Source organism: Vespa velutina, chromosome 15 (genome assembly GCF_912470025.1).
Source record: "Vespa velutina chromosome 15, iVesVel2.1, whole genome shotgun sequence".
Lineage (NCBI taxonomy): Eukaryota > Metazoa > Arthropoda > Insecta > Hymenoptera > Vespidae > Vespa > Vespa velutina.
Window position 1 is genome coordinate 4,510,117 of NC_062202.1, and position 13,814 is coordinate 4,523,930.

The 13,814-nt window shown below is 27.0% G+C and overlaps 2 protein-coding genes across 7 annotated transcripts; both read right to left on the reverse strand.

The window, feature by feature from the left end:
* Positions 1-1,433: 1,433 nt before the first annotated feature.
* LOC124954306 (epidermal growth factor receptor substrate 15-like 1) lies at positions 1,434-11,800 on the reverse strand. Of its 5 annotated transcripts, none has more exons than XM_047507035.1 (14): positions 11,511-11,798; positions 10,987-11,031; positions 10,645-10,878; positions 10,298-10,570; positions 9,781-9,996; positions 9,538-9,698; positions 9,312-9,471; positions 6,792-7,037; positions 6,352-6,414; positions 5,263-5,606; positions 4,948-5,143; positions 4,713-4,835; positions 4,318-4,644; positions 1,434-3,503 (listed from the first exon to the last, which is right to left on the reverse strand). In XM_047507035.1, exons 1-14 carry the CDS (start codon positions 11,535-11,537, stop codon positions 2,850-2,852), a joined length of 3,069 nt encoding a protein of 1,022 aa, XP_047362991.1. In that variant the 5' UTR covers positions 11,538-11,798; the 3' UTR covers positions 1,434-2,849. The 5 variants fall into 5 exon arrangements, with proteins under 5 accessions (XP_047362991.1, XP_047362992.1, XP_047362994.1 ...); XM_047507037.1 differs by having other exon boundaries at positions 3,353-3,883; positions 11,511-11,800; XM_047507036.1 differs by lacking the exon at positions 6,352-6,414.
* Positions 11,801-12,102: 302 nt separating this feature from the next.
* On the reverse strand, positions 12,103-13,810 carry LOC124954439 (PCI domain-containing protein 2). Of its 2 annotated transcripts, XM_047507396.1 has the most exons (5): positions 13,651-13,810; positions 13,525-13,566; positions 13,330-13,451; positions 12,759-13,240; positions 12,103-12,680 (listed from the first exon to the last, which is right to left on the reverse strand). In XM_047507396.1, exons 1-5 carry the CDS (start codon positions 13,669-13,671, stop codon positions 12,166-12,168), a joined length of 1,182 nt encoding a protein of 393 aa, XP_047363352.1. In that variant the 5' UTR covers positions 13,672-13,810; the 3' UTR covers positions 12,103-12,165. The 2 variants fall into 2 exon arrangements, with proteins under 2 accessions (XP_047363352.1, XP_047363353.1); XM_047507397.1 differs by lacking the exon at positions 13,330-13,451 and having other exon boundaries at positions 13,651-13,768.
* Positions 13,811-13,814: the final 4 nt, after the last annotated feature.

The following is a 13,814-nucleotide window of genomic DNA, read 5'->3' on the forward strand; positions in this document are numbered from 1 at the left end:
TTTATGTGCAATAAATAATTATTTCTTTATTGCAAATGCATGCAATAGGTAGTTCAATCCTGAATTGAGATAGATAGGATGGCATAATTAAATTAAAAATATATAGATTTTCTTTAGGATTTGTTATTACATGATTTCCAAGTTTATTTGGTTCTTTTTTGTAGACTTCTGGAAGATTTATGACATTTATACGTGATGGACATTTCTCTTTAACTAAAAATGAAAACGCTTTGGGAATATAATGCAAATTTTGTTATTTGATATATTCAACAAAATGCTTGTATATTAGGCAAGCAACGCACATCATTTTAGTGCATTTTATTCGGATCGTTAATAATTTACTGTTAATATTACAAGCGTTTCTATTTTTCTTTCTCTTTTTTTTTTTTTTTTTGTATGTATGATTATGCGGCAATTAATTATTGTTCATTAAATCTGTCTACATTATCGTATATCATATACTTTTCATATATTCACATATAAATAATTATCCAAGGATTAACTTTTGTATTATGGTATAAAATATCGATAACGTTGCATTTATGAAATATATCAATGTTTTAAATCATAATATCGCTATGAAAGCAATAACAAAATAATTAATGATTAAGTTTCCTAATAATAGCGATATTGCCGAGCGTGAAATTTTCAATAGAATTTTATACTTTTGCATGGCACAAAGCAGTATACATTAAGATAAATACTGGGTTCTCACACACTATGCACTTTTATATATCTATAACAATATCGAATTCTCTAGCACGATTTTATTTTCCTCTGGATTCTTTCTTTCTTTCTCACGCATTTATTCGTCTCATTCACTCATTCGTCTTTTTTTTCTCCGCGTGCGGCACATGAATCCATGTGTGCGTAAAAAAGAGACATATTTCATCGCATCGATACGTATATGTCAATGATTATTAGAAGCTTCATTCAGAAATATACGATTGCTACATTAATTCTATAACACATCTATCTTTTGTTCATTTCACAACATAAATAATTTATATTCATTATTTGTCAGTCAATTTCAGTTCTTCCTTAAACTTGTTTACAATATATCGATTTTCATTAAAACTATTAATTAAAACTGAAATTGTTTTCTAGGTTTTTATAGTGAGCATTACAAAATGTTTTTAACTTAAAATATAGCAATTGTGGCTTCAGTACTCAATGATTGCATATGAGCATATAGGTGTACCTCAATAGACGCAATAAACTTGCATTAATACGCAAATTAAAATTATGATTATTTATCTCTACTTGTTGCAAAATCACGAGTATTATGAAATTTACAGTATTATTATTTTACTTTATCTTGATTAACGTTTGCAGGAGACATCCTTTATCATAAGTATTATAGCAACAGTAGTTTATCCATACAATCATAACTTCGATACTATATTAATATCATGAAATGATATAGACAACAATTATATATATATACATTAGATATAATTCATCGTTACTGCGAAATTAACAACTAATGATGTGATCAGGATAAACACGTTCCTGTATTTTAAATGGTTAATATCTTAAATCAAACACAAAAATACAATCTGAACACCTTATTCTTTGGGATATATTAAGAGACCAAAAATTTAGTTAAATGGCATTCTCATATCATCGTTGTCCTAAGAGTTTACATGCAACTAATATAATTGCATTTATTTATCAAATGTATCTTGAGCAATCTACAAGATATTGACTCATTAACAGTGTGTTTAAAGCTAATTACAAAACTCCTTAATTGGATAGAAGTTTTAAACGATCATAGATTTACAACATCAGTTTAACCTAATGCTAGTATAATTTTTAAAATAGCAAAAACTGTATCAACATTTCAGTGCTGTTTTTTTTTTACTAAAGAATTGCTTGTTAACTTTTTCCTTATATGTAATTTTCATTTCTTAATAACAGGATAGATTACAACAATATAAGAACTTTTCAAGTTATTGTTTAAAGGTAAACAATGTATACAGTACATATTACAAATGACTGCTATCAGAAAGATTTCAAGTATTATCTTGACGTTATTCATAAATTTATATTAACAGTATACATAAAGAGAATTTTCAACAGGCTTAAATCTGCATTGGTTTCTATACTGATACGTATATGAATTCTCTCAATATTCATACATCATCTTATTGTCGATCCAATAATATGCCATTCTATCCTTTTTATATATTTAAATTTAACTGCCTTGTTGAGTCATGTGTATACATGTAGCTTATGATTTATTAGGACAATATTATCAATATTATTTTAGAATTTATCATTGCAAAATCGCAATTAATTTCATAAGATTTTAATGTATTAGATAAGCTGATAAAATACAATGAATAGGAAGAAAGAGGAGAAACGTTCTCAAACATTCATCATGATTTAAAAATTCAGTGAAAAAGCATTATTATACAAGCCTTTGGTTTCAACAGAAATCACGAGAATTTTCTTCTTTTTAAAGTTGGTTACAGTATAAATCATATTTACGAAAATGTGTGATCCCATAATAACAACAACAACAATAATAATAATAATAATAATAATAATAATAATAATAATAATAATAATAATAATAATAATAAAAATAATAAAAATAATAAAATAATGACAATAATAATAATAGTTATAATAATAATGGTAAATTAAATATTAATTATACATATGTTTATACGTAATCTTAAAAATAAAATTCTTCACTAATTTATCTTAAAACACTGATGGTAATTTTGAAATCATATATATTTTTTATCTGTTACTTCTTTAAAAAGTCAGTAAGTCATTGGATTAAAAAATATACTACTTGGTAAATCATAGTATAAATTATCGCAATGAAGAAAATAATTTTATTTTCCAGATTTGTCTCGTTTACTTAGTTCAAGAACAAGAGCTAATTCAGCTTCTTCTTGTTCCTTGAGCCTACGTCTTTCTTCTTCAGTTTTTAGACTTTGCTTAGCTGCCCAAGCAAGCTGTTCATCTTCTGTTAATGCAAGAGGTGCCGTACCATTCCAAATATTATCAACATCATTTTTCGTTTTTTTATCATTAAGATTTAGTTTAACACTTAAATTATGCGCTATTTCCTGTGCTTGCCATCTTCCACTTTTGTCACATTTGTTAGAAAATGCTTCATCGATATCGATTGTTTTGGTTTTGTCATTAGAGAAAGCATCCGCTTCAGATGATTTTATATTCCTATTTCGATCAGAAAAGGCTTTACCAAAATCAGCATCAAACCCTTTTACTAAGGAGTTCTTAGTATTTGATACTGATGTAGATTCAAATCCAAATGGATCCACCATGCTCATTGTGGTATTTTTGTTTGCGTTATAATCCTCTACTTCGTCGGAGAAAGGGTCTGTTATATTAAATGGATCTTCATATCGATAATTTCGGAAGGGATCTTCTGTGAAGTCCGGCAGCTTCGATATTAGTGTTACTGCAGCATGTGGTCGACTCACTGGTCTGGGTGGCGCTGTTCGATTGAGCGAAGATTCCGGCTAAAGCAGGTTTTGTCACTGGTCAGTTTTGTTTTACTGGAAAGTTAGAAGAAATAACGCAAATACCGCTAGTTATCATTAATCTGCTGGTCCAAGGTTCTGCTATTATAGGGATTAAAAAATTTTTTAAAACGATGACCTTAAAATGTTTGAGTTACAATTTCTTTAAATTCTATATCAAATATTGCATTAAATTAATATTATTCCTTGATATAACTCAAACATTTTAAATGAAAGATATGAAAGCAAAATTTATTATAAGCAAATCATAAGAAAACAAATTTTACGTGTAAGAAAACATATTGTAAACAAATAAATTTGTTGATAATATGCCTCACAAGGCAAGTCGGTGGATAAACTGAAAATTGTGCAGCCTCTACCTAAATATAAAACAAATTAAATAATTAATTCTTCTTAATAATGATACATTTCTTATAAAAAAAATATCGTTTAAAATACTGGAATAATAAGTTCAACCATATTTTATAACTCAATAAATGGTATTAAATGTTGATTTTTTTAAAATGAATATGTAATAAACAATGATCGTAAAAATTATTCCAATGTTCGTAACGATCTTATTCTACAAAACAAGCTTTCCATAAAAATAAAATCATTATATAACATACTAAGAACTATTGATTTAGATAAGGGATCATGCTTTTAAATATGAACAAAAAGACATAGGAGAATACTTAAAAAAATGTTGGAAAGTTTGATAAATATGATAAATATGATATTAAAAAGTAATACAATTATGATATGTAATAAATAAAATTTGTATGTTGTGATTGAAAATTATTATAATGCATACCTTTGAATCAAAATTTGCAAAATCTGCGAATCCTGTAGATGATCCTGTGAAATTACTGATATTATTGTTGTCTCCAATTGGTTGTTGCACGGCGAAAGGATCTGAATTTGCATTCGCAAATGGATCAGGAGTGGGAGATGGAGTAGGAGGAGCTGGAACTGGAGCTGCTCTCAAAGATCCTGTTGGACCTTGTGATGGTCGCGGTGGTGCAGGCCGTGGCGGTGGTTGTTTAGCTTTCTTAGGTGGAAGAGCAGGGCTAGGGCTTTCTGGTCGTGGAGGAGCATGAAGATTTGCAAATGGATCATCTCCAAATGGATCTTTTGTTACCTATATGAAAAATATTAAATGATGATAAGAATTTTTTTATACAATAATACATTAATATTTTGATTTACCGTTGATGCAGCTATACCAATTTTTTGATCATTTCTTTTACTATCTCCAAATGGATCAAATGGATCTTGTTTTACTGTGTTAGTGTTTTCGAATGCAGTAAATGGATCATTAGTAAAATCACTCTGAAAAGAAATTCTAATTATAAAAAATAATAAAGAAATATTTATCCACAAAATTAATACATTATATAGATATATACAAAATCAATTAAGGCAATTTAATAAGAAAGATTACCGTTGTCGATTGTGATGGGAATGTATTTCCAAATGGATCAGGTGTAGATGTAGAAAAAGCTTCTTGAGCCTTCTTTGATGAAAAAGTATCTTGGCTATCAAAGCCATCAAAGACACCAGGTCCATTTGCATTTGTGAAAGTATCAACTATTGCTTTATTGTCTTCATTCATACTTGTGGTTTCTTTTTCATCATATCTACATTATTTAGAAATTATAGATGTATTAATTTTATATAATTTTAATTTCTTCTTTTTTTTTTTATGAGACTTAATAAAAAATATTATGAAATAATATATAATATATATTATACATACTCTATATCTTCAATCTCAGGATTAAATTGTAGACTAGTATCAGGTACAAGAGAGGCATCTGCTGTAGCAAGTGCAGAATCATAAAGTGCAATAGCATCACTCATTTGCCGTTGCTGTTCTTGTAAATGTGTAATTTTAGCTTTCGCTTGACTAATTTGTAATTGTGTATCTTGCAAATTTTTCGTAAGCTCATTTAATTGGTCCCTGCTTTTATGCTGTTGTTGTTCTAACTGTTGTTCTTCTTGTCTCAATCCCTCAAGTTCCTGGCGTTTGGAATTGAGTTCTTCTTCCTGAGCACGTAAGACTGACTCTTGTTCTTCAGCTTGCTGTCGTAATTTGTCAACCTAAAGTTCGTAATAAACGAAATTGAATTTTTTTTTTTCTTTTTTATTTTTATTTTTATCTCGATCTGTATTTTCGTCTCGATAGTACTATTGTACTATATGTATATATACGTGGAATATAAAATTATTATTGCAATCTTGATTCTTCTCTACTTTACTTGGTATTTAATTTAATTGAAAATAATTTTGTATCTATTGATATCTAAATCCTAGTAGACTCTTTTTAAAAGTTAGTTTTATTTATATGTACCTATTCTATAATATTTCAGCTATATTACTTAAAAATATATAAAGTAATATAATACACTTATATTTTTTATTAATTTAACTGTGAGTGAAGAGACAATAGGCAGCAAAAAACACCAACATTAATGCATTTCGTTCACATTTTAGTTATACAGTCTTAAAAAGAGAGAAAGAAGCAATAGATGATTGAAATAAAATTGTGACCTAAAATCAATATTACAAATCTGATATATTTTTGGTTATTGCGCATATGTTATGAATGTTATAAATTAATTAGAATATTAATATAAGAAAAAGATTTTTACTTTTTTATTAATGATTAGAAGAAGAGAAATCTAAAAAATAATAAGATGAAAAACTCGTACTGTAACATAATTAGAGCTGCTAATGCTTATAATTTATTAAAAACAAGAACAAAGTCTATTTTTCAAACACTGTCATGTCAAAACTGATCGAATTAGTACCTGACCCTGATCAGAAACGAAAATTTTTGATGTACCTTCTTCTGTTCCTTGCAAATCTTGCTCTCCACTTCACTCAAATCTCTATCTACATCAGCTGTCTACAAGCCAAACAAAAATATGACAAAAACAAATCATGATGAGATGAAAAAAAAAAAAAAAAAATAAAAAAATAAAAAAAAAATTATAAAAAAAGTAATAAAATATAAATTATGATCACTATACAAATTAATATCAAATGAGTGACAATACGAGTCGATTATCTTTCGTATCGTTTATTCCTAATAACCCATTGTGTGTAATTTTTAATAATTAGAAAAATAATATAACTAGAATATAGTACAGTTATAATATGATCATAAAGTACCATGAAATTTTAAATCAGTATAATTTAGTTTTCTATAAAGGTCATAATTTCTAAGAAGCCAAGCTAAACATTTAGCAGCCAAGCCAAAAATTGTCTTGCTTGTCCACTTACCTGTGCCTTTAAGTCATTTAATCTCTTCTGTGCCTCACCCTTCTGGTTTTCTAATTGTTTTAAGGTAGCAGCTAGTGTGTCCAACTCACTTTGAAGACTTTTAATTTCTCCATTTTTAATCTTGATATCAGCTTCTTTTTGAGCTATATCTTGCTCCATGCTATGTCTTTCTCGTGTAAGCTCTGCTATATCCTTATTTATCATATCTAATTCTGGATTAGAATATCCCGAAATATTATTATTTTCCTGCAATAGAAGAGTAATAAAGGATGATTAATTATATATTACTGTGTATTTCTTAAACTAATAATAATTCATATTATGTTCTTTATAAGGCCTGTAATTAATATTATTTAAAATAATATTTAAAATATATATGTCAACATAACCATAAAAAATTACTATAATATGTTATAGAAACAATTGCTAAAAGAATAATAACATATGCTGATATATATAACTATAATATAATGACAACGTATAATGTATTTGCGGTTTATGTATTATTAATTACAATAAATTTAAGTTATGATCTTAGAATTCCAAAGTTAGGAGACATATATAATAGTAAATACAGTAAGGGTATCGATATATGTAAGTTTTTACTTTGGATTTTATAAAAACATGCTTATTTAGGTACAACCAGAATTAAAGATACAAATTTTGAATATCCAAGAAGTAATAATAATCTTAGACAAGTATACAAAGAGCAATGGTTAAAATATTATGCATGTTTAAATAAGCAATATACCCAAATTAAATCACAGAAAATACTACATCCTGTTGCCCTTATAGTACTGGAAGGAACATCAGTAATGTATGAATAAAAAATAATATTGAATCTTAATTAAGCTCGAATCTTAATAAAATCTTACTTATATATAATTTATAGTTTAAAGTGTGAGATATGTATCTCTCCATTAGTAGTATATGAAGTTAATACCATTGAATGGTATTTTAATAGTAGCAGCAATAATAATGTTACTAATGAATTAATTCAATCTGCCCCACACATATTAGTTTCTCAAAATAATAAATATTTAAAAATGTATAACATTCAGGTATATATTATGAGAACAACAGACTAAAGTAAAATTAAATTCATGTCTTCAGAATTTTAATATCAATTTATTTAGTTAGAACAAGATGGCCAGTACTGGTGTCAAATGAAAGATACAAAAGGAACACTTTATTATTTGCATGTTGATAATGGTTATGAGGGCATAGATATTGTTCATCCTAATGCAGTACCAAAAGTACGACATGCTGCATCATCAGAAATAATAACAGAATACAACTTAAAAATATATACTACATGGATGAATTGGTCCCCATGTTCCAAATGTGGTAATGTTGGTATAAAAATTCGTTATGGTTATTGTACTCTTTCTCTATTAGAAAATCCTGTATATCATGCTGGCATTGGTATGTAAATTTGTGATATATATATATATAAAATAATATATATTATATAAATTATATCTTTTATATATAAAATTTCATTTATTGAATGATAATATAACATTAAGATGAAGATAACTTAAGTGAAAATATACAATATATAATGGAAATACTACTTTATGTATTCCAAAATAAATTGCCATGTAAATTTAGATATATCCCATATCATATTCGAAAACATATAATTATTAAACAAAGGAAAATTGAAATGATGGTTAAATATTGCAAGGTATTGTCTTTTATGATTGTATTATTTTCTAAAACATTTAATGAAATAATAATATTCCATTATTATAGAAAAACTGTTCAAGTGATGTAGTATTTGAAGTATATAATAAAGCTGGCAAAATAATTGAAAGTGCAAATAATAGTGCTAATATATATTCTATGATCCAAAAAATACCTTCTTTAGCGCCAGAAATTACAAGAACAATACTTTATGGAATAATTAATAAGAAAATACAAATCAAATGTCCAGGGTAAAATAACATTCCTTTTAATCTTATTACTTAAGTTTATATTCTAAATAAGAACACTTAAATAAGATAATATTTCAGAAATCTAAATATAGAAACACCAATAATTTGGAAAATTGGAATGAAAATATTACCATTTATTAAATATCATTCAAATTCAACAATATTTATTGATTCACGGATGCGTATAGTTTTTAAAAAATTAAAATTTACAGATAGTAACGTATATAGGTATTTGCTCTCATAATAGATAATGTCAATATCGAAAATGTTTATACTTATATGTTTATGTAATTTTTTAGTTGCTGGCAAAATAATCAACTTGCAGGAACAGTAAAATTAATAGTGACCGATGAAACAGAATTAAAATTAAACTATCAATATATGATGTTTGGTAGTATTGCTATTATTTCTGTATTTACTATAGTAATTTGGAGAGTGTTAAAAGGCAAAAGACGATTTACGAAACATTAGATGACATTACAAAAATTCAAATCATCAAGTTACTGTAAATATTTCAGTATTACATTAAAATAGTAAAGAAATGTTTTTTCAAATAAAGAAGTAATTTTGAAGTACTTACCATTATAAGATCTCCACCTTTTCGTAAAGACGGAGGTACCATTTCAGGTTTTAGAGTCGTTGGTGGATCAATATCTCTAAGCTTTTGTTTTATCAACCACATTGCCAAAGCAAATTGTTCTTTATTTAGTTTTCCACTTTGACATGTATCACATAAGCCCCTGAAATTATATTTTGATTAATGTCATAAGATTAATTTGATTAATGTATAAGATTATCTTACATACCATATATGAGCTAATACAGCTTGTGGAAGTCCACTTTGAAGGAAGACATCTTTAATTTCTAAGCCTGAGACAAATCCATCCATATCCAAATCTGCTTGTAAAAACAGTTTATCAGCTGCTATTTGATCTTCAGCTGAAACTACCCAAGGCTGTGCACTAGACTGTAGATAAAAATATATTATATCATACTATGAAGAATGTAAGTTTTATAGAATTAGTATATCAGAAATAATTGGTAAATACCTTTATTGTATCAATTGGACCAGATAAATTTTTTCCTGATGATATGTTCGGTAAAGGTGGAATTGGTGGTGGTGTCATTGTTGGTACAGTCATAGGTACAGGTGATTTAGATACCAGCATAGAAATGTCCTTTCTTTTACCAGGTGGCATTAATTCAGGAGGTAGTACACTTGGTATAGCATATTTTTCTAATGCTTTATACACAAGATGCATAGCCTGTGTAACAATAACTAAAATTACATAGGATGATCCTCTTGAAATATGATTATTAATCTTCAATAGAACTATAAGGATCATGAAAAAATTATAATTAAAAAACATATTTTTGTTCTTTTAAATTACATTTCTCATTGTATAGAAGAAATTATCACTGATAAATAATTTAATTTATATATGCATATTAATTATGTTTACTTATATATTAAGATATTAATATTAAGAATATACACATACACACATTTAATAAAAATTTGTACTTGACAAAACAATATTTTTTATTAGAAATGAGCATACTCACAACTATAAATTCATGTCTATCCAGCATACCATCTTTATCCATGTCCGCTAAATCCCAAATTTTTCCAAGTGTATCTAAAGGAAGTTTACTGTCCATAAGTACACCTTTAACTTTATTTCCAGGTATATAGCCATTTGAAGGTTGGAGACTGTCAAATAACTGATCATATTTTGCTCTTTCATTAGGTTTTATAGACCAATCTCCGTTGTTAATGGATGTTATTATTGGTAATGTATTTGAAACATTTTTTTGTTGTACAATAGGAATATCTCCCTAAAATATAGAAGAGTAAATAAAAAAATTATAAAATTAAGCATTTTATTTAAATTGTTTAAATTAGATCTTACCATCTTTGGAGGAGGTAACTCTAAATTTAAATTATTCATGCTTAGATCATGTCCAGCTTGTGCTAATGCACAAAGTTTAAGGGCCACAAAAAGACCAGACTTATCTAATGATCCTCGAGATTGTGGATCTGCCATATCCCATATCTTACTGAGAATACCATCACTCAGTTGAGATTTTTTCAAAAATCTTGCTGCTTCCATTGCACCAATTCTTCCATATCCATTGGGATCAACCTTTATATATATATTATTATATATTTTTAATATTATTAGATTAATAATTTAGTAGATTGATATTTATATATTTAAAAATATTGATCATTTTAACTTATCTAAATATACCTGATTATAATATGCTTCATATATGGCAGTATGGCTTCCAGCCACCTATAAAAATGAAATATTTTATAATGATAAGCTATAATAGATTTTATCAGAAAAAACACTTCATTTGCTAATAAAAACAAGTATTTGTGAATAGTTATGAACATAATAAACATTATTTGCCGAAAGCATTAAGAATTTGTAAAAGAAAGTTTTACAATCGATCGAAATTGTATCTCTTGTAAGGATTTGATTAATGAAATTTTTTATTAACGTTTCTTTTTTCCTTTTATTAAAACGACTAAAAAGAAGAGCTAATGTAAAGAATCTGATAAATTTATTCTTGATACGTTAAAGTATCATCGGTGCTGTCAAACAGGCCAAGGAAATCAATCGAAAGCGTCTAATATTGTAAGATATCCTGAATTATTAAATGATATATTTTGCTAATAAAAAAGATTTTTTTTTAAGCCATTTTTTATATTATAAACATAGTAAACGTAATATTATACCATGGTAGACATATAAAAATGAAGATGTACCTGCGTGGGTGATGGCAGGGCGGCCATACTTGCATCGAACACTGGCTTAACCAATCAGGCTTTCAATCGATAGCATGTCGTTTTCACTACTTTAATTGGCATTTTGTAAACGAATTTTTATCGCCGGATATGTCGACAAACGTCGTAATCACACTTCCTTTCCTACAAACAAAATAACGCACGCGTGCAAGAAAAATGAAACTACACAACGTCTACCCGTTTTAAAGGAACGCAGAGTTTCTAACTCGTAGCAAACTTCACTGATATTCGCGATCCCCTCCTCTACTTCAGAAGCGATCTACACATAAAAACATACCTTGAGACATATAATGTTCCAATTTCTATGTATATCAATATTAGCCAACATTGGCACAATAGATAAAAGTATTTGAAAATGCTCGATTTCCCAAAATAATTATGGATATAAATGTTTATTTAAAAATAACGGACCTTCTTATTACAATAATTACTCTAATTAAATGCAATATATGAATATTAAATGTTAACCAAAATTATATATTATCTGAATATTATTCATTATAAATATTTTGTTGTAAAGGAATCTTAATAGGTTATTAAAAATATCCATATATAGATGTTTTATAAGTCTTTATTATGTTAGTATATATATAATAAATAATAATATTGATCATTTTTACAGTATCGTAGATAATATAGGAAATGGATTTTGTTTTGAAATAACTAATTTTTTATGTTGATGAGATATGTATCCCTTTATTTTTCCTTCATATATTAAGTTTGAAACAAGACATTCCGTTTCATCCATGTCTACATCTTCAATACCATGCATTTCCAAGGCTGAAAGTAAACTTTGCACTGGTATCTGATGTGTATTTAATACAAGATACACTTTCTTAAATAGATTTCTATAGGCAATTAATTTTAATTTTTCAACAATCAAGTATATTCCAGCATCGATAAAAAATGTTTCATGTTTTGCCATCACTCTTTCTAAACTACGTAAATCTCCTTTCTTTACAGATTCTACTAATTCCCAGAATTCCATCAGGTTATATTTTTCTAAAAGAGTTTTCTTTGGCATATATCCAAGCAACATTTTAACTGGGACAAGATACGTTAAAATTAATTTTTTATTTTTGTGAGAATGCTTATGGCAATGTTCAAATGCATATGTTAAATATGCATCAGCTAAAATAAAATAAATAATGGTATTGAATTAATACAATAATAGTTATGATAAATTGATTATAATAAAATAATACTTACCAGTTTTGTAATCACTATCGAACATAGCTTTACGACCAACAAAAAATTTATATGTAATTTGTTGAGCTAATGCAAAATGGTCCTTATATGGAGATGATTCTATTGCTCTTATTAGAGGTCTACATAAATGTAACTTATTAATTCTAAAGTAAACTTTCAGCAACTGATTAACTAATGCCAACATTCCCCATCTTTTTGTATCATATTCTGAACTGCGATTGTCAGCAGCACATACTCGAAAACAACCCATTAAACATTCCGCACATTTTTCAAGAACTTCTCCAGGTTTCATATTTCTATTTGTTTTTGAACTTTCTGTACGAACTGCTAATAATCTCAATTCTAAACACATAACGTTCATAACTCGCAGCATCCAATTCTCTTCTTTTTGCATTTGAAGAATTTTAGTTAAAGATTGAACTGCTGAACTTTGGTAATTGTACATTGTAAATTGGTCATCTTTATTCATTGCTGCTATAGTCCTATTAATATAAATGTACATTATTTGTTATTTTATTTTACTATTAAAAAGAATACATAGTAATCATTATTGAAAAAAATCTGTTAATACTTTAAGTGGTAAAGTACTAGATCATCGAAAGGAGCAGACAAATGCTCCATTGCCTTTGTCATGGCTGCTTCTGACCCAATATTAGGTATCAAAATGTGATTGTGTTTAAGGGAAAGTAAATCCTTTTAAAAAATTATTATTAATTATAGGATATATAATTAAATTGTTTTTTTAAATAAATGAGACATTACTCACTGCTAATACATCTCCATCTTGATTGAGCCACATACGCCGTAACTATTTAAAATAATATAAATATAACCTTAAAGCGTTACGACCTTTTTATCTTTAAATTTTCTAAATATTTGTATGTTAAATTACCTGCATTATATATGAATCCATTGTAAATTTTATGATATAATTATTAATATATCTATGTTTATAATCAATATATATATAAATACAATAAATTACTATACATCTTTAGATTATCAGTCAAACGATATTTGTTATTTGTCACTAAACTGTTGATTGAGCTGTTAAGT

Coding starts and splice junctions, on each gene's coding strand:
- LOC124954306 (XM_047507035.1), bottom strand. CDS start 11,537: ATGGCCGCCCTGCCATCACCCACGCAG. Junction 7,038..9,311: donor AAGGTGGAGATCTTATAATG/GTAAGTACTTCA, acceptor CTTCTATTGCAG/GAAAATAATAATATTTCGGG. Junction 5,607..6,351: donor TTTGCAAGGAACAGAAGAAG/GTACATCAAAAA, acceptor TACGAACTTTAG/GTTGACAAATTACGACAGCA.
- LOC124954439 (XM_047507396.1), bottom strand. CDS start 13,671: ATGGATTCATATATAATGCAG. Junction 13,241..13,329: donor CTAGTACTTTACCACTTAAA/GTATTAACAGAT, acceptor TTATATTAATAG/GACTATAGCAGCAATGAATA. Junction 12,681..12,758: donor CGATAGTGATTACAAAACTG/GTAAGTATTATT, acceptor ATTTTATTTTAG/CTGATGCATATTTAACATAT.